The sequence below is a fragment of the Amblyomma mixtum genome, chromosome 6 (genome assembly GCF_055824585.1).
Source record: "Amblyomma mixtum isolate Tamu chromosome 6, ASM5582458v1, whole genome shotgun sequence".
Taxonomy (NCBI): domain Eukaryota; kingdom Metazoa; phylum Arthropoda; class Arachnida; order Ixodida; family Ixodidae; genus Amblyomma; species Amblyomma mixtum.
The window spans coordinates 90,220,248-90,239,000 of NC_143017.1; the positions used below are offsets into that span (position 1 = coordinate 90,220,248).

Sequence of the window (18,753 nt, forward strand, 5' to 3'; positions counted from 1 at the left end):
GCCGTGGCCCGAAACGCAACGCGCGCGCCAGCGCCCCGTCTCCCCTCTTCGGCGCGCCGAGACCTGCCAGCGCGGCGACCGCCGAGCAAGCGATGCGAGAGACCACACGGAAACTTTTAAACTCTAATCTCCCATCTGACGACGTCGGAACATGGCTCGGCGAAGAAAAGAGCGGCCCGGGAATCCGCAAAGAGGGACGTAGCGCGCGCCCGTTGGCGCTGCAGGGTTTGCAGGCAGCGTGTCACGACGACGCACCGCGGTGAAGTCAGGCGAAAGTGGCCCCCGCCTGACTGCCTCCCGTGACGGCATCGCGGCGGACAAACGCCGACGGAGCGGCGTAGGCCCGACGCACACGCCGCCGCCGACGATGAAACCTCCCGGAGGGCACATGCATGCAGCCGCCACTGGAAAGAACTGCGAGCGCTTGGAGGGGCCAAGAAAGAAGAAAGACAAACAGCGGAGCGAGAGAAGAGAAAAGAAATCCGTATAGCGAGAAAGCGGGCGAGATACGCGTGCGCTCCGGAAGAGGCCGAAGAACAAACGCAAGTCGTCGCCGCCGCCGACGTCGTCGAGTAGAAGAGAGAGAGAGAATGAAGCGGGAATGAAAGATAAAAGGAAAATATTCGCAAGAAGAGACTTCGGGCGGCCGCTTTCAAGAAGTAAAATAGAGGGGAAAGAACCGAAAGAGAGAAAGAAGAAAGGAACCGCGCCAGAAAGGAAAGATAATAATTCGGCCACAATCTTCACGGATTGTTACCTCAATCATGTTCCGCGTGCGGCCTTGGCTCCCTCTCTATAGGTGGGGCGGCCGGGCGGCCGCGGCTGTCATGGAGAAGCCAGAAAACGAGTGCGCGGCTCGTTTCCTGGAGGAGAGCCGCAGCCTAGTGTGCCCCCTCTTCTCGCGCGCTCACAGTTGAATTCGCAACGACCTCCACGCCGCGGACCGGCGCTAGCTGGCCGCCGACGCTCAGCGGGGATGGAACCCGGCGACTGCGACGCGACTTGCCGCTGCTGCTACTCCCCGCGGCCTCTGCGCCCGCCGCCCCTGCCGTTGCCCGGAGAGGCGCGTCGCTCGACCTGGCAGTGAGCCGCCTTGGGCGACGAGCCCTCGCCTCCGGATATACCTGGCGACGACGCATGCATGCGGCTTGGGACAAGCGGAGCCCTGCGGCCGCTGAAGCAGCTACCGGTGCTGGCGTCGCTCGACGCTGCCACGAGGAATCCGCTGAACCGGTGAGCTAGCTGCACGACCAGGGAACACCGAGGAAAAGAGAGCCTTTGCAACGCCCCCTCACCCTTCCACTCCCCCCCCCCCTCCTTCCCGCCCTCTTTCTATACTGCGGCTTGCCGTGGCTTTCTTTTTTTTTTTTTTTTTTGCATTGTTTCGCCGAGTCATATTCCCGGAATAATCGCGCTCTGCAGTGTGTGTCGCTCGCAGCGAAGAAGACCATCGGCGCGTTTGTTTCATCTGTACGTGAGTGTGCTTGTGTGTTTCCCTGGAAGTGTCTCTCTCGGGATCTTCTTAGGCTTCACGCAACACGTGTTTTTCTCCTACGCCGCCGCCCTCATCGTTGTCGTCGCGGTCTTTGTGTGTGTCTCTCCCTCCATTGTGTGTCCCTCTCCGGTGGTGGTTCTCCTTTGGCGGCGTTTTCTTGCGTCCCGCGACAGGAAATGGTTCGGCAGTGAATGCGCGTGCGAATCCAGGTAAAGTGGATGCAATGCACATCTCTCGCGGTTGCCACACTCGTCCGCTGCGCTCTTTGCTTCTCTCGGCTTCGTCTCTCTTGTCCGGCCGACCTGCTGTTAATACTGGGTGCGCCGTATGGTCTGCACTCGTTTCAGTTGCGCTTGTCAATGTCGGATCTGTGTGCAGCCATCCTTTAGCAGGATTTTTCGAATGCGTTAGACAAGTCAAATTTTAGAGGTACAGGGTCAATCGCACTTAGAGGGAACACGGCTCCGCGCACCATTGCGGCCAAGCCGGTTGCAAACCATGCACGCAAAGGGGCAGATGACACGAAGCACCACGTCGAGGTCCCTCTTCTCACTCTGCAATTGATTCATGAACGGGTTAGACGCAATGGCACTCCGCAGGTATGTGGACACGCGGAGCCGTGTTCCCTCTAAGTGCGATGGGGCCCGTATATAAACAAGGTTGCGATCTATTTCCTTAGTTTTCGTACTGAAGGCTGCAAGACAAAGTGTGCAGAATTGTGATTGAACTGAGGAAATTATCACGTACGCCTGGAACTGATTCCTTAGAACAACGTCCGTAGTTTGGGTGGAGTGTAAGCTAACTCTATAGCGCACGTTCCAGACTGTTCCAAGTCGAACAAGCCGGCCCAACGTTACGTGTTTCAGTACGATGTCTTTACAAACATTTCAGCAACAATTCGCAGATGCCTAAAAATAAGGTTGCATACTGTCAAGCACACCAACTTGGAGTTAGCGTGCGCGGTGCTATACTTTCAGTGCGGCTACCTGTGCTCACTGCTAAAACGCTTATGAGTATATACTTTCACAGTATGAGAAGTCTTTGAAGGAACGCGCACAACGACGAGTTCGTTTCTCGGTTGGTTCAATATGTACACTGGGCGCGTCCGTTCCTCCCCTTGTCACACTTTTCTGTTTGGCTATAGTCTATATGTAAGCGCGGTCTTCGGACATCGTTTTATCAGAATTCACTCCCGAAAATGCGTAGACGCGTAGAGGTTAAAATTGTTTTGCAAATTGTAAATGGCTCTATTTAACCCTCCTTCAACGATTTCAATAACAATCGCAGCATAGTGCACATAAAATTCGCCTTCTGAAGAGCTTATCAGACAAAACTAATAAATGGCGTGCCCGTTTCGGTTTTCACAGAAGTGCGACAGACAGAGGGAACAATGGTGGGTGAATGGGAGCAGTTGTCAATTCAGCAGATCCAGTGAGCCAGTGCCTCGGTAACCGATCCGACGACTTCAGGCCGCCTGGACTACTGGTAGTACCGTTGTCTCGCATTTCGCCGGCTGTCTTCCACGCTCGGCGACCGCACGTGCATGTGCGGAAGCAGGTGAACGGACGTTCTGTCAATCACACCGCCATCGTCACGCCTGGATTGTCTCTGTGACGGATGGCTACAATGGTTGCATCGTTCATTGGCGGTGTATATAATAGCTCCACAGCTCCCTGCATCTGCGCGAGTAGTGTTATAGGAACGCTGAAAAGCAGAGCATGTTTTGAGGTCTTCGGCCACGTGATGCATTCTTTAAGAACTGGAAGCACCTTTCTTGCTCAAGCTGATTCGACTTGCAACGGGATGACGATACAGGGCTATAAGTTCAATGAACTTTGACGAGTATTCATATGCACGTCAGTAGAATCTACTAGCTACTGAATTTGTGGTCAGCCTCCCCTTTTTACGTCCAAAGAAAACGGGGCAGAAAAATCGCTCCAAGAAATGCTTCAAGCATCAAATCTCAATTGGTATCAACGTGAGGTATAGAAGTGGGAAGGTTCAGTCAACGTTTCTAGATATCCCTATCGCTTGGGCTAACAAGAGAATCGGAGGCAAACATGAATGTAACTCTTTAAAATATCAATACCCAGGATATACTTAAGCAGTTTGCCTTATACCTGCACGCACCTATGAGCTCCACGTAAGATACCCAGCGTCAGCAACCTACCCTAGGCCTTTTCTAGATTTTTTTTACCTTGGAATACACTAAAAATCAGATCTAAAGAGTGTGCTCAAGGTGCTTCAAAACACCTCACCTAGCAGCACTGTAGGTAAGGAAAACCAAAGCATCCGTGTTTAAGTTTCACACGACAGGTTACATATACCTACTGAAAAAGCACTATGCATTCTGGTTTACACTCCCTATAGCTTCATGAATGTGTCTGCGATGACAGCGTCGAAAGTGTAGAGCGTTTTTTTCTGTACATATAGCGCTGAATGATCGACGAATTGTGCGATATCTAAGGAAAACCATGAACGCACTTGGGAGTCAAAGTACACCGGCCAAAGTGCACTTTGACCGGAGTGTTTTACCCTTGTCACACGGATAGTTTCAATGCCCACCGAGTGAGTGGTCATCGAATTCAATAATGATCGCCTAGTGCCACAGGGTAGATTTAAATGACCACCGAACTCGATGAGGTTCAACTCGATGGTGGTTCGCTAATGACCGTTGGAATTTAAAAGGCCTTTGAACTCCTTGCGCTCACTAAACGTCGCAAAATAAAACTAAAAACTCAGGACACCAAAAGAAAATATTTAGTATTTATTTACACAGCTTTAGACTAAATTACTAGCTTTAACTCAGAACGAGAAAGAAAATATTTAGTAAATTTATTTACAGAACTTTAGACTAAGTTACCACCAGCTCACAAATTAAGTTTTATTCAGCGGTCCAAATCTCCGCTCCGCACAGTGTCAGATATAAACAAGCCGAAACAGGGTTCGTTGTGCGCCTTGTCCCTGCGTTTCACTCGTTTTTGCCTGCACTCTAAAACTTTCTACGGCCTTAAAAGTGTAAGAAATATGCCCCAGAGTATCCCACGTCTAACACCTTTTAAGGCGTTCATAAACACCTTATGGCCTCCATGAACACCCTAAAACCATAAAGGTGTTCACAAACACCCCGAAGGCGTTAGCCATGGGGCACGAGAGGAACATCTTTAAGGGTGTAAAAAATTTGAGAGTGAATTCGCTAACTTTCCGACGACGGAGAGCAAATGCCCCGCAAGCGCTGCTATTTTAGTGGCTATGAGCACGGCACTGACAGTAACTAATACCCAGGAGCTGCACCGGCGTAAGATGTTAGTGCAATCATGCCTCTAAAATGACTTTTTGGTTTATATCACAGGCCTCACTCAGCGTTTCTTGTTCAATGTTGCAATGCGCGCCGTTTTCGGATCGAAAGCTCGCTACTAAATGACCACTGAAATTCGCCATGTGGCAGCGCCGCCTCTGGATGGCCCTCCCAAAATTTCGATGGCAGTTGGCTTGATGGTCATTAAGACTGTCGGTGTGACAGAGAAATTAGATTCTCGCAGACTCGTTAGCATTATTAACGATTCTGAGCTAATCTTCAATTTGGTTTGGTTTGGTTTGGTTTGGTTTGGTTTGGTTTGGTTTGGTTTGGTTTGGTTTATGGGGTTTAACGTCCCAAAGCGACTAAGGCTATGAGAGACGCCGTAGTGGAGGGCTCCGGAAATTTCGACCACCTGGGGTTCTTTAACGTGCACTGACATCGCACAGTACACGGGCCTCTAGAATTTCTCCTCCAAAGAAACTCAACCGCCGCGGCCGGGATCGAACCTGCGTCTTTCGGGTCAGCAGCCGAACACCATAACCACTGAGCCACCACGGCGGCCTGAGCTAATCTTCCATCGCTAATATTACCGCATGTAACGCAGCTCAAGAGAGCGTCGGTGGTCGAGGCCAGCAAGTGTTTTCAGCGAGCCAGTACTGGCCATCGGTGCGTCACCGGTGCTACTGCATGTAAATCTATCGACTGCTGGTTTATGACTTGCAGTATACGTTGCCGTTGACATCAATATAAGCAAACCGAAATATAAACTGCTTTCCTTTATGCAGCGCCGCTCATATAAACGTTGTACACTGTCGTAAGCTACGTTCCAGCTGAGGCCGGCAAATGCTGAGCGTCAGGTATGAGCATCCGTTGTTGTGTCTCTCACAAATGGCCAGATTTCACTGCAGCTCATATCTGCGAAATTCGCGACTTTAGAGCCAAGCAGAGATGAAAACAAAAGCTTTCGGAACCCTCGGTGCACCGCCTACGAAAAGAAAGCTGAATGCGAGCGACCAACCCCTACAACGCAAGCGTGATGAGCTGGCCACGGAGCGGCAGATAAAATGCGCCAAAGCCTCGCCATTATTTTTTCGCGCTTCGTTGAGATCCCCGCGAATTCTGCGAGCTGTGACAGAAATGCAGCTTGCGAAAGAACGAGCGCGTCAGTGCCCCTCGACGCAGTCTGGCCGGAACGAAGAGACGAAACGTTTACAAAGGAGAAAAAGGAAATGATATAAACAGCATATAAACGTCCCCTTCTCGAGCAGTTATCTTTCACTGCGCGCATATAGCATATATACAGAAATGCTCCGCCCACTCCATCGAGTACCGTGCACTATCATATACCGAGAAAGTCTGGAAAAGCACAATTTTTCGACGGGAAGTTATTCGTGAAAGGAATATTTTCGCACATCGTAATATTGCACACAACAATCAATATTACCGCATATCGCTCCTCCGGACGCTTGTAATTTTCTACAAACTTTAAAAGCATGATTTTGTTACGGTTCGGAAGATTACACCATTCCCATCTAAATGTTCATAACAATATCTTAAAATATTCCGCAGTTGCCTAACAGTTTAAACTGATGTCCAGGAAAACCGGACTTGATACACACCGAAACTTCGTTCCCGGAGAAGTATATACAGTCGGCCATATACGTATAACACGCTTAGAAAACTGCAATGCCTTCGCACGCTGCTCTGTAGGTTGCTTTCTTTTTTTGTTATTTCAGAGTCTATATGAAAGCTGCAAGCGTCCAAACTAGTTCGCCTTATATATGTGGCATGTGGAGTTTAACGTGTACCAAAGCTGCGTCTGGGCCGTAAGGGATGCCGTCGTCGACGGCTCCGGATTAATTCTGACCACATGGGCGTTCTTTAACGTCCACTGACGCAGCACAGCGCGCCGCCGTCTTTCGTATTTCGCCTCCGTATGAATGGTGCTTCCACGGCCGGGGTGGGGGTGGGGGTGGGGGGGGGGGGATTCAATCCTGCTACCTTGGATCGCGAATGCCCTGCAGGAGATGTGGCTCTGGCAACGGTGCATGCAACTGTAGAGACACAAATCGTACTCGGGGCCACGGACCCGGGGAAGACGACAGGCGCGCACAGCGTGGCTGCTCGCGCGTTGGCCGCCTGAGTGCGCGAGCCAGATCGGGGAGGGCGGTGCCACGCTTCAGGAGCGCGGGCGGAAACGGGGGAGGGGAGGCATATACCAGCTGGGCCCACGTTGCTGTCGAGAGGCGATAGCACAAGGGGAAACAGGGGGTTCCTGCAGGCCTCCGTTCCCGTAAGGAAACGCGTGGCTGCGCGTATGTAGAAGACAGGCGCCGAAGAATGCACTTGGTGCGCTTGGACAAGATGACACACAAGGAGACGCAGCACAGAAGACAGCGTACGGAAAGTTATACGGGACACATGCAAAATTGCATGTACCGTCTTTGTCAAAAGTAACCAGGCTGCATGGTTTGCTTCTAGCTTGTACAGTGGAGCTTTCACAGCTTCCCTGAAGCTGAAATTGTCGTTAAAGGGAAAGACTGGGGGTCTTCTTACCTTCCAACACCTTTTGATCTTCAGGAAAGCCACAAGGGCTCCACTATACAAGCGAGAACCAAACCATGAAGCCTGGTTACTTTGACAAAGACGGTACTTAGCACGAAGTCAGGTAGCTGGGCACCGAGCGACGCGATTCAGGTGCAATCTACCGAAGATGGAACCTTCATGTGTGCGAGATGCAGATGAAACGATCACAGCAGAAGTGGTTGTGTGCTTTAATTCATCCACTTTCTATAGTGGCACCTTTGGAGGAGAAATTCTAGAGGCCCGTGTACCGTGTGATGTGAGTGCACGTTAAAGAACCCCAGGTGGTCGAAATTGCCGGAGCCCTTCACTACGGCGTCTCTCATAGCCTTAGTCGCTTGGAGACGTAAAACTTCATAAACCAAACCAAACGAAACCATTTCTACATCACCCTCTCTGTCCGAACAACTTTCAATTCTGCATGCAGGATTTTGGTGTGAGAACTTAGACGCCTTTTTTGCAGACATCGTGGCTTTAATCCGCTAAGACGTTGCTCGTTCCGAATTTAAGCATTCTATCTCAAATGGCATGCTCTCTACACACTGACGCAGTGGTGCGCATGATGACACATTTTGTGCATAGCATCACGCTTACAACACCTCAGTCGGTGTATACTGCCCACACTCAGCTCCTATTTCACTGCCTGCGGCACATTTGAACCATCGCTCATATTCGAGCATGAATGCTTCCGCTGGCCGGCACGCAATTCGAGCGTATACACACGAAGCTGAGAGTACAACTTTCCTATACACTTGTAAACACACATACACCTTATACGACCACACGCGCTGTAGAGCACTTGGCAAAGATACACGAGGTATATACATGTATACCGGGAACAAGACCGCTATCGCGATGTGCGCACATATAAACGATTGGCTCCGCGCGCACAGCGTTGAACAGCACGCACCGAGAGGGGAACGCGAGCCTTGCCACTGCTTCCCCCACGCTTCGGGCGCTGTAGAGAGAGAGAGAGTTAAAATAGGCCAAAAAGTTGCCGTGGGCAGCCACATCGTTCACTGGCAGTATATACATCGCCCTGAGCGAGTATTTATGGTACGGTGGCGCGAGGCGCCAAGCGTGATTTTCGCTATGTGCAGGTTCGATTATTGTGCGTCGCGCCACTGCATACAACAGGCGAATGCGAGGCTGTGCGGAAAACTACGCATAAACAAGTCAGAGCACATACGCGCACGCACATAGAACAACGATTAGAATAGATCTGTTGGATACGCTGATTATTCAGGAGGCCGCAGAACGAGTATGCGCACAAACTGCCTTCTAAGCGCGCGTACGTACGCACGTACGCACGCACGCACGCACGCACGCACGCACGCACGCACGCACACATACGCACACAAAAGATCCGTGAAATAGATCCCTTGAATACACTGATTATTCAGGCACCCTCGAATCAACGGGGAGCCTCGATGGAGACCTCTCGAAAGCAATTATCGAGCGCCCAATTCAAGGGCAGCAGTAATTATACATACTGTGCTTTGTCTGCAGGGCCAGGGGCAAGTGCAAAAGGTCCATGGAGTGTAAGAAGGCAGATTTCGCGGGAGATAAGAAAAAAAGAGCAGACAGATTGCCCAGATAGAGAGAGCTTTCTTCAGCGATGGATTTGAAGGAAACTGTTTTTGCCGCGTTCCAGTTATACAGAAAGACTCTCAACAAAGTGCGATTCGCTGATGACGTTGGTTGCTGAGTAACTCAGGAGATGCATGCATTGGAGCGAATGTAACACACAGTGTTATGACCCATACATATGAAGGAAGCCAGCAGGCACCGATACCAAGGAAATCATAAGGGAGTGTTTATTTTTTTTTTTTATGGCAAAGTGGCCGTCGATGGGAAATCAGTAGTGCAGTCATTTTCAGCGTCAATTATAGTGAATTAGTAAGCACAAGAAAAAACAACTACAAGGACGCTAGTGAGATCGGGATGCAACGACCTCCGCATGTCGCGTATGGTGCTGTATACCGACTGAGCTATGGCGGTGGCTGTGAAATGGCGGCTAGCACACGGTACGTCACATACGGTGGTCATTGGTCCGGATCTAACTATAGCGTCCTTGTAGTTGGTTTTCTTCTACTTTCTAACCAATTATCTTTCAGATGAAAAAAATATGACAGTAATGCTTTACATCTACCAACAACACAAATTAAAAGGAAAAAACCTTGCTAAGCTTTCCTCTGTTCCAAAGCCTGTTGGCATCCTTCTTCATAGGCCACGCCGCGATGGCACAGCGGTTATGATGCTCGGCTGCTGACCCGAAAGACGCGGTTTCGATCCCGGCCGCAGCGGCCGAGTTTAGATAGAGGGGAAATTCTAGAGGCCCGTGTACTGTGCGATGTTGTTAAAGAACTCTGCAGGTGGTCGAAATTTCCGGAACCCTTCACTACGGCGTCTCTCACAGCCTGAGTCGCTTTGGGAAGTTAAAACCCTAACCTAAACCTAAACCTTCTTCATAAGAATGCCAAAACGAGCCACTGATTTTCCTACCATTTTTTGCGCACTGTTAAGACAATGGCACGTTACAGGAGGAGGGGTGTGATTCTCCCTGCCCGAAATCAACCCCCCCCCCCCCCCCCCCCTTAACAATTTGGAACTGCTGTGATTTGTCGCTCACAACTTCGACGTCGGATTTTCTGGAGAACGCGGCCTTTAACGCTATGGCATTAATAAATAGAACGAGGCTTAAATTTGCAAGCTAACGCAGTGCAGCAAGTACCCTTTAGTATGTGGTCACAAGAGCAGGGTGAGGAAGATGAATTGTGCGAAACCATCAGCGTGCTACTTCAATTCACGAACATTGGTGCGTTTTTGCGTCTGGATACCATACTGCGTATTAGATTTCACAGCGAACTCAACGTTCAATTTTTTTTTATGTTATGGGGTGCGCTCCAGCTGCATTTTTTTTTTTTGTAATATCTCAAGTTTTCTGCAAGTTTGCTCCCGTTTGCCCCAATGCAAATGGGGCTAAAAGAATTTCTGAAATGACAGATCGAAGCAGTGAGCGCACATGACCTAAATAGGTACATTCGAAAAACTACCGGTAATGGGTTCGATGGCCGATTTACAAAACGAACCAAGAGACACTTGTAGATCATACAGGAAAGACCGCTGAGAGAATGCGGAACGAGTTACAATAGCGAACCGGGCGGATATTCCTAACTGTCCAGTTGTCGAGAGTTGAATTTGCTCATACTCGATGCTACGTCCTGTGCCGAATTCTGCGTCCAAAGGACTTTTTTTTTTTTCTTGTGGCAGCCGAGAGTAAAATAGTCTTCCACAAATCAGGCCAACATAGGTGCAAGAAGAAAAAGTACTGCGCAGTGCTCACGTGAGAAATGGCGCGAATTCACTCAAGCTTGATGATAGGGTCTGTTTGAAATTGCTGATGTATGCAGAAGAGATAAATACCACTGCTTTTACCTTGGATTAAATTAGATTGCAATTAAATACCGTGTCTTCAGTAAGAGAGCCAGGCCGCAAGTATATAGAATGGCGCAAGATGCGCACTTCACATCCGTCGGAATAACGATATATCAACATCTGATCCTGCAGCCCCTAAGAAACTTTTAGTCGATGCACTCTTACAATTGGCGAAGTCTTTTGCGGTATTTATTTTTTTTTTGTTCCCGAGACACTGCCCAAAGCATACGCGCTCTTCGTGGTCCATCGATACGAAACTGAGTGAGCCCGTGCAAGAAGGACGAAACCCACTGAAGTACTTATTCAAAACAGAACTCGAAGCGAATTCTCCTACACTATCTCTCTTCCTTCGTGATCGCTGTTCAATTTATTTCGTTCCTCCGGCAAACGAATAGCGAGAAGGAGTCTATACAAATTTCTCTGGCGCCAGCGGAAAGGCAAGACACGACAAAAAAAAATGTCTACCATATGCACGAGACTGCATGGCTCTCTTATCGACTGCCCGCATATACTCTATATATATACGCGGGCAGTCGAAAGCCGCTCGCTCGTCGGGTGCACACACAGGGACTCGCTATACGGCATGAATAGAGGAGAATGAGGGGGAGGGAGTGGGGAGACCCCTTACGTGAACAAGGATCGACGCGATGCATTATTGATCTTCGGAAACAGCGCTCAGCGCCTGCAGAAACTGCCGGGTGCCGCCACACATACACACACCACGACCGGACTCTTCGAAGAACGGAAAAACTCATGAAATATTCCGCGCCAGGACCGCGCTCTGGGAAGGAGAGAGAGAGAAGGACCGCGCTTTCTTTTTCTTTTTCATCTCCAGCTGGCCACAGTTCTTGGTTAACTTTCTTGTCCCGTCCTGTTTTTGTGCGCGTGCGATCGTTCCTGGAAGCGAGCAATGCTATCTTCTTAAGCCTATCTGGATCGTTGAGTGCAAAGAAATCGCAAGCGAGGCGGTCCAAGTGGAGCCCGATAGAGTCGTCCGTGTTGGCGTGCTCGAAGACTCACGCTCACCCGAAAAAGTTCTCCACAGTAAAAATGCAGACAAAAAAGGTTTCCGCCAGCGTCAGCAGCGAGAGTCAAAGTAAGAGCACTCGACTGTCCTGCCGTATATGCCCTGCACACAAGGGATATACCGGTCAGAAGCGTGCTGTATAACAGACAAGGCGCTGAGTCCTGCTCGATGTCGACGTGCCTGTCGCGCGACCGTGCCACACGATGTATATACGCAGATGCACAAACATATGCAGAGAGCACGCTATAGACGGCCCTGATAATGCATCGCTGCTTATCGAACGGCGATTGATTTTCGCGTCAGCAAGCATACGGAGACCGATGACAAGGACAGAGAAGAAACGGGGGTGCTGCGCACACACACACACACATATGCGTGGCATACACGCACTCAGCCTCGCCGAGAAAGCAAAGACCCAGCACGAAAAATACGAGCCAGCCAGGCACACGCCAACGTGGACGTCATGTGTTCTTCGTTCGGGACCAAAAAAAGCCACTGCTTCCAGCGCGTGGTGTCAGGCTTATGTATAGGTGGCAAGAGAGAGAAGTAGCTGCTGACAGCAGACACTTTTTCTTCGATCGCCGCCTCTATCGCCGGCGTCTTTATGAAGACGTGTCGAACTGCAGCGGTCTAGGAGGGCGATGCCGAACGTCCAATAAATGAAGGCCCCGTAGCGCCAGACCAGGGTGGCCTATGGGGCGGAGGGGTGTAAGCAGCGCATACGTATAGTTGGGGAGAGAATAAAGGTGCTGGATTTCGACGCATCTCAGAGAAAGACCACTTTTTGCTAATTCAAGGAATAATGACAATGACTGCGGTGATCAGAGCGAAAAAAGATTATTTTCATCCCGCCCCATCCCTCGCCCCGCTCCTCTCCCGTCAGAATTTAGGAGTAGCCGGGCTAACTAGGTAAGGCAGTAGAGTCGAACCTATTGATAACGAAACGGTTTATAATGAAGTGATGGATATAACGAAGGAATGACGATTACCCTTGGAAGCTCGGTCAACACGGGCTATAACGAAGCTACGGCTATAACCAAGTAATCGCCGTTCGTCTTTAACTTCGCTATAACGAGGTTCAACTGTATTCCACGGTAAGCACTGCGCTGAAAAGACGAGAAGCACAAAACAAAGGCGACACAGGACTGGCGCTGCACTGATAACTAAAGGTTTATTAACCGACAAGCATAGGTTTATTCCTTGGCTGTGAACCTTTACTGTGAGCGAAGCGTTATACATAGTTTTGCATGCATCTCGTTTGCCTCGTCTCTCGTATTTTCCGAGCAGCTTTTGCCTCGACATTCCCCCTCACACTCATCATTTTTTTCTTCCTTTCATTCATTTTACATGCTTGCGCAGATCTCTCATGTCATTTCACCGCAAAGACAGAGAGAGAGTGCGTGCGTGCGTGCGTGTGTGTGTGTGTGTGTGTGTGTGTGTGTGTGTGCGCGCGCGTGCGTGCGTGTAAGGAGATAGCGCCACCCAGCGGCGTTCGTGTGGAGAAGACAAAGCACGAGGAGCGCGTGCGGAGGGGAACGCGGGGCAGGTCGAACAGGATTACGTGGGAGAGAGGAGAAGAGCGCGGTGGGCGACGGACGTGGACGAGTTCTGCTGGCTCCCCGAGTTCCGGGCTTGGGCCTTAGCCGCAGACGTCCGGGCCACCAGACCTGGACATCCATCGTCGAGAGCCTCAACCACCAGGCCCAGGCGCTACTCTTCTCCGTCCATCCGTCAGCTGCTCTACATAGGCCGCTTCGGGCGCCTACGTGACTTTTCCGGGATACCAGACCTGGAAACCGTGCCGGGAGCCCACGAACGCTGCCGCTGCGGTAGTCTTGCATCGGCGTTTGGAACGCCAAGAGACTCCTTGACTACCCGACACGCAGCCAGTCCTCGCCGCTCGTTACTCAAATAAGACAAGTAGTGTGAACTTTCCTCTTTGACTCTTTTTCCTGCATTTATCATAAGCACTTTGTTCTGTTCCCCCGTGTGTTTTTCCCGTGTATTGTTGCGTTGTTCTCTTGTTCCTTTCCTTTCTTCTCGCTCATATTGTAATTGGTTTCCTTTCCGTTAAAAGCCGCCTCGTTTATTGTTTGTACTTTGGTGTTTGTTGAAAATAAGACCTGCAATCTCACAGAGTCCTCACAGATTTGGCGTCCACTACGACAGGACGAGGTCGGTTATTATTTCTTTGCCTGTTGTGTTAATTTAGGAACAGTATGAGCGCTTCAGATTTGGTTACTTTAGGCGAGCGCATGGGCTTGTGCGGCGCGGAGTTACGAGCGTGGGTGGAGGACGAGCTTCGTAAGGCACGGGAAGAGAGAGCCGCTGAGCGTGAAGCTGCGAAGCAGAAATTGGAGTTAGAGCGAGAAGCTACGAAGCAGAAATTGGAATTAGAGGCACGGAATGTAGAGGCTGAGCGAGAGGCTGCGAAGGAACGCTTGGAGTTAGAGGCGCGGAACTTGCAGCTACAAATAAGGCTCATGGAGGGTGGCGCAAATCCTCCGAGTGACCGTGGAGAGCGTAGCGTCTCATCGACCAGCTCCATTAACCCGCACAGCCTCATACCACAGTTCAATGAAGCGCGGGATGACCTCGATGCCTACTTAAAGAGATTTGAGCATGTGGCCACGGGGCAGGGTTGGCCAAAAGAAAAGTGGGCAACGGCGTTGAGCTTGTGCCTTGGTGGCGAAGCACTTAGGGTCTTCGGTCGGCTCTCGCCTGAGGATTCCGTGGATTATGACAAAGCGAAGCTTGCCTTGCTTCAGAGGTTTAGGTTCACCGCGGAAGGTTACCGAGAGAAGTTTCGCCAGAGCAAGCCCCAGGATGGAGAAACGGCCTCGCAATATGCTGCCAGGTTGTTTAGCTTCTTTGACCGTTGGGTCGAGATGCGGGGTGAAGGCCGCACTTTTGAGGTGGTTCGCGAGATGGTTGTGAGCGAACAATTTCTGAACAACTGTCATTCTCGTTTAGCCCTTTTCTTACGTGAGCGGGAGGGCAAGACAGTTGCCAAGCTGGCGGAGGCTGCCGATCATTTTCTTGAAGCACAGCGGCAAAATAACTTGTTGTTCTTCAAAGAACAGGGGGAGCATACGGTGAATAAAGCCAAGGACGAGGTTTCAGGTCCACAGTCTCGCCTTCGGTGTTTTCTTTGTGACAAGACTGGGCACAAGGCGTCGGATTGTCGGACGAAGCCGAAGCAATTGTATTGCACCTGGTGCCGCGAGGTAGGACATGATGCCCAGTCGTACAAAGCTAAGAGGCCAGGAGACCGTGAGGAGTCCTCCTGTTGCATGACACCTCGATACTCACATCCCGATAACCCTGCAGAGGTAACGCGCGTAGAGGGCCAGTTGGGGGAGATGGTCTGTCCTTCCAACCCGGTGGAAGTTGCTATGCCAGTGGGGCACGGCGAGGTGTTCGGCCAGCCTGGTTCGGTTTTACGGGATACGGGCAGCACCGGCATTGTTGTGCGTGAGTCCCTTGTACCGCCAGCAGCACTAACAGGGAAAAAGGCTACATTATTCTTGGCCAATGGGACTCGTGTAGAAGTTCCGGAAGCGGAGGTGGTGATTTCTTCTCCATACTTCTCGGGTAAGGCCATCGCGCGCTGCTTGTCTACACCCTTATACGACATTATAATAGGCAATATCCCCGGGGCTAAACCTCCATTCTCGGTTGACCCGCCAGTTCTAACTGATCAGGCAGTTTCCCTTGCCATGACGAGTTCGGTCGATGTTCCTTCCCTTACGGTGACAGCAAAGGTTTCAGAGAATAGTAAAAGTCCCACTCTGAACACACTCCACTTGTCACGGCCGGAGTTTCGCCTCAAACAGGAAGAAGACCCGACCTTAGAGGTGTGTCGCAGGAAGTTGGGGCAAATATTTCATGGCAAGGGACAGACCGCCCACTCCTTTGATACAGATGACGGTGTTCTTTTCCGGTCGTACCAAGTGTGTCCCGGCCAGGTCGTTGAGCAAGCGGTGGTACCGAAGGGCTTACGCACGCAAGTTCTTAAGTTGGCACATAAGAGTGCATTATCCGGCCATCATGGAATACGGCAAACAATAGCTAGGGTGCTCACTGAGTTTTACTGGCCCGGTGTACAGGCTGACATTAAGAGTTATGTCAGATCGTGTGATATGTGTCAGCAGACTGTGTCGAAGGCAAGGGAGAACAGAGTGAATAACATCATAGGACGGGAACCTGTAAAATCATGGTGGAAACCGAGGTCGGTGTGGAGAAAACGGTTTCACAAAGGAAAACGGAAGTACTAGCCGGAAAGGTTCTCGCGACGGTGAAGCGGCTTGATGTGAACAATGGAATACGGTAGAATGTAGCCCACACCTGTTCTTGTTGGAATTGTTTTTGTTTGTTCATGTTTGTTTCTGAGTGTCGGCTATCTACTTTTTATGCTTTCCGTGTTTCTTCGCCCTCTATGGACGCTTTACGTTGACTTTCCATGTGCTCTCTGTGCTGTGTGTGCGAAGGTCTGTGAACGCTTCGAACATTGATGACCGTCGTATTGTGTGTGGTGTGTAGTGTGCGCGCTGTGGTGCGGTGTTCTGTGTTGCGATCGTCGAACGCGTCTGGTGTCGCTCTCCTGAAGTTGAGTTCTTTCCCTTGGAAAAAACTTCCGAAGAGGGGGCCTTCTGTAAGGAGATAGCGCCACCCAGCGGCGTTCGTGTGGAGAAGACAAAGCACGAGGAGCGCGTGCGGAGGGGAACGCGGGGCAGGTCGAACAGGATTACGTGGGAGAGAAGAGAAGAGCGCGGTGGGCGACGGACGTGGACGAGTTCTGCTGGCTCCCCGAGTTCCGGGCTTGGGCCTTAGCCGCAGACGTCCGGGCCACCAGACCTGGACATCCATCGTCGAGAGCCTCAACCACCAGGCCCAGGCGCTACTCTTCTCCGTCCATCCGTCAGCTGCTCTACATAGGCCGCTTCGGGCGCCTACGTGACTTTTCCGGGATACCAGACCTGGAAACCGTGCCGGGAGCCCACGAACGCTGCCGCTGCGGTAGTCTTGCATCGGCGTTTGGAACGCCAAGAGACTCCTTGACTACCCGACACGCAGCCAGTCCTCGCCGCTCGTTACTCAAATAAGACAAGTAGTGTGAACTTTCCTCTTTGACTCTTTTTCCTGCATTTATCATAAGCACTTTGTTCTGTTCCCCCGTGTGTTTTTCCCGTGTATTGTTGCGTTGTTCTCTTGTTCCTTTCCTTTCTTCTCGCTCATATTGTAATTGGTTTCCTTTCCGTTAAAAGCCGCCTCGTTTATTGTTTGTACTTTGGTGTTTGTTGAAAATAAGACCTGCAATCTCGCAGAGTCCTCACAGTGCGTGCGTGCGTGCGTGCGTGCCTGCGTGCCTGCGTGCGCGCGCGCGCGCGTGTGTGTGTGTGTGTGTGTGTGTGTGTGTGTGTGTGTGTGTGTGTGTGTGTGTGTGTGTGTGTGTGTGTGTGCGTGTGCGTGCGTGCGTTTGTGTGCCCGTGCGTGATGCGTGCGCTTCTTCTACCGCTGCATTACGCACGTATGTGTAGTGGCCGTATACATTCGGGTATGTTCGTGCACTCTCGGTGTTTTTATTGTGCCGAGGTTTCCCGGCTAGCTGTTCAGCAACGCTGGATTATTTAGGGCCACTCTATCATTTTCGCGCAGGCTCAGGCGACTAGCGTGATGGACGGCGCGTTGCCGGCCAGTGTGGTGCGAAAAGAACAACTGTGTTAGCTCTGCCTAGCGTGCGCATTTACAGCTGCTGCTTCTACATCTGCCGGCTTTGTCTGCGGCCGGGAACAGGTTTCACCTTCCTTTCCGCAGTATAACGAAGCTTTCTCCGCGTCTTCCCGAGCTCACTTACCTGCGCTGTATAATGTACAAGTGCAGTTCTCGAGAAAACTATAGACCGTTTCGCCTTGAACAGATAAGGAACCCGGTCTGCAATGGTAAGTTTAGCCGCCCTAAACTTTTTAAGTAATCCTTAAGTCGTTCTAGTTGGTTAAGTGGAGCTCCACGAAATATATCCGTTGCCCGAACAAAAAAAAAATGCTGTGTCCATGAGGTTCGCTATGCATGGTGCGAAGTAAGGACTGTACAATTTAATCCTAAGGAATCTAAACGATTGTTCATGAGCGAAGCAGTAGGAAGCAAGCAATAATTTGCGCCACAGTATTTGTGTTAAGGCGCTGGAAATGAAGAAGAAACTGTTTTGACTGCGATATCTGCATCATAGTTTATGTTGTATATGTACTATAATGATGTTACTCACCAGCGTGAGCGTTGTATATTGTAAACTAGGCTAGAAGAATTGTTCACTAGGCTAGAAGAAATTGGTATCGCCGGCCCCCCGTTATTACTGCTACAAAATTACTTGCAAAATAGATCACAAACCGTCACTATTTCAGGTGTCTACTCTGATGTTGTGTTTACAAACTCAGGTGTGCCACAAGGTTCTATTCTGGGTCCCCTCTTATTTTTGATTTATATTAACACATTACCAAAGTGCCTCGCTTCCTCCAATTGCCTATTATACGCTGACGACACCACATTTTATACCTCAGATTCAAGCGTTACAAATCTCATATCAAAACTTAATCATGACCTGGACAATCTTCTGTCTTGGTGCAATCAACACAGTTTGACCATCAATTCTAGCAAAACGAAGTTCGTTGTTTTCAGCTCGCATCAACGGCAGTCACTTTCCATTCCTCCTGTCTCAATTGGTCAGTATCTAATAGAAGCTAGCGATTTCGCCTTATTTCTGGGTGTGCATTTGGACAGCAATCTAAAGTTTCACAAACACATAACCAGTATAAAGAAAAAAATGGCATACGGTTTGAGAATCCTTATTAAAGCTCGTTCGTACTTTTCTAACAGTACATTAATATCCTTGTATTAGGCATTTATACATCC

General features: G+C 50.2%; 1 protein-coding gene across 2 annotated transcripts in view; it reads left to right on the forward strand.

Moving 5' to 3' along the window:
- The first annotated feature begins 818 nt into the window (after window positions 1–818).
- Window positions 819–18,753, forward strand: part of LOC149339633 (uncharacterized) — a 131,775-nt gene continuing 113,840 nt past the window's right edge. Inside the window, exon 1 of one of the 2 annotated variants that reach the window (XM_089548331.1) lies at window positions 819–1,233. In XM_089548331.1, the coding sequence (XP_089404457.1) occupies window positions 1,138–1,233 (96 nt within the window). In that variant the 5' untranslated portion in view covers window positions 819–1,137. Of the gene's footprint in view, window positions 1,234–13,396; window positions 16,955–18,753 lie in introns of those variants that run through there. The other variant, XM_089548334.1, reaches the window with a different exon arrangement.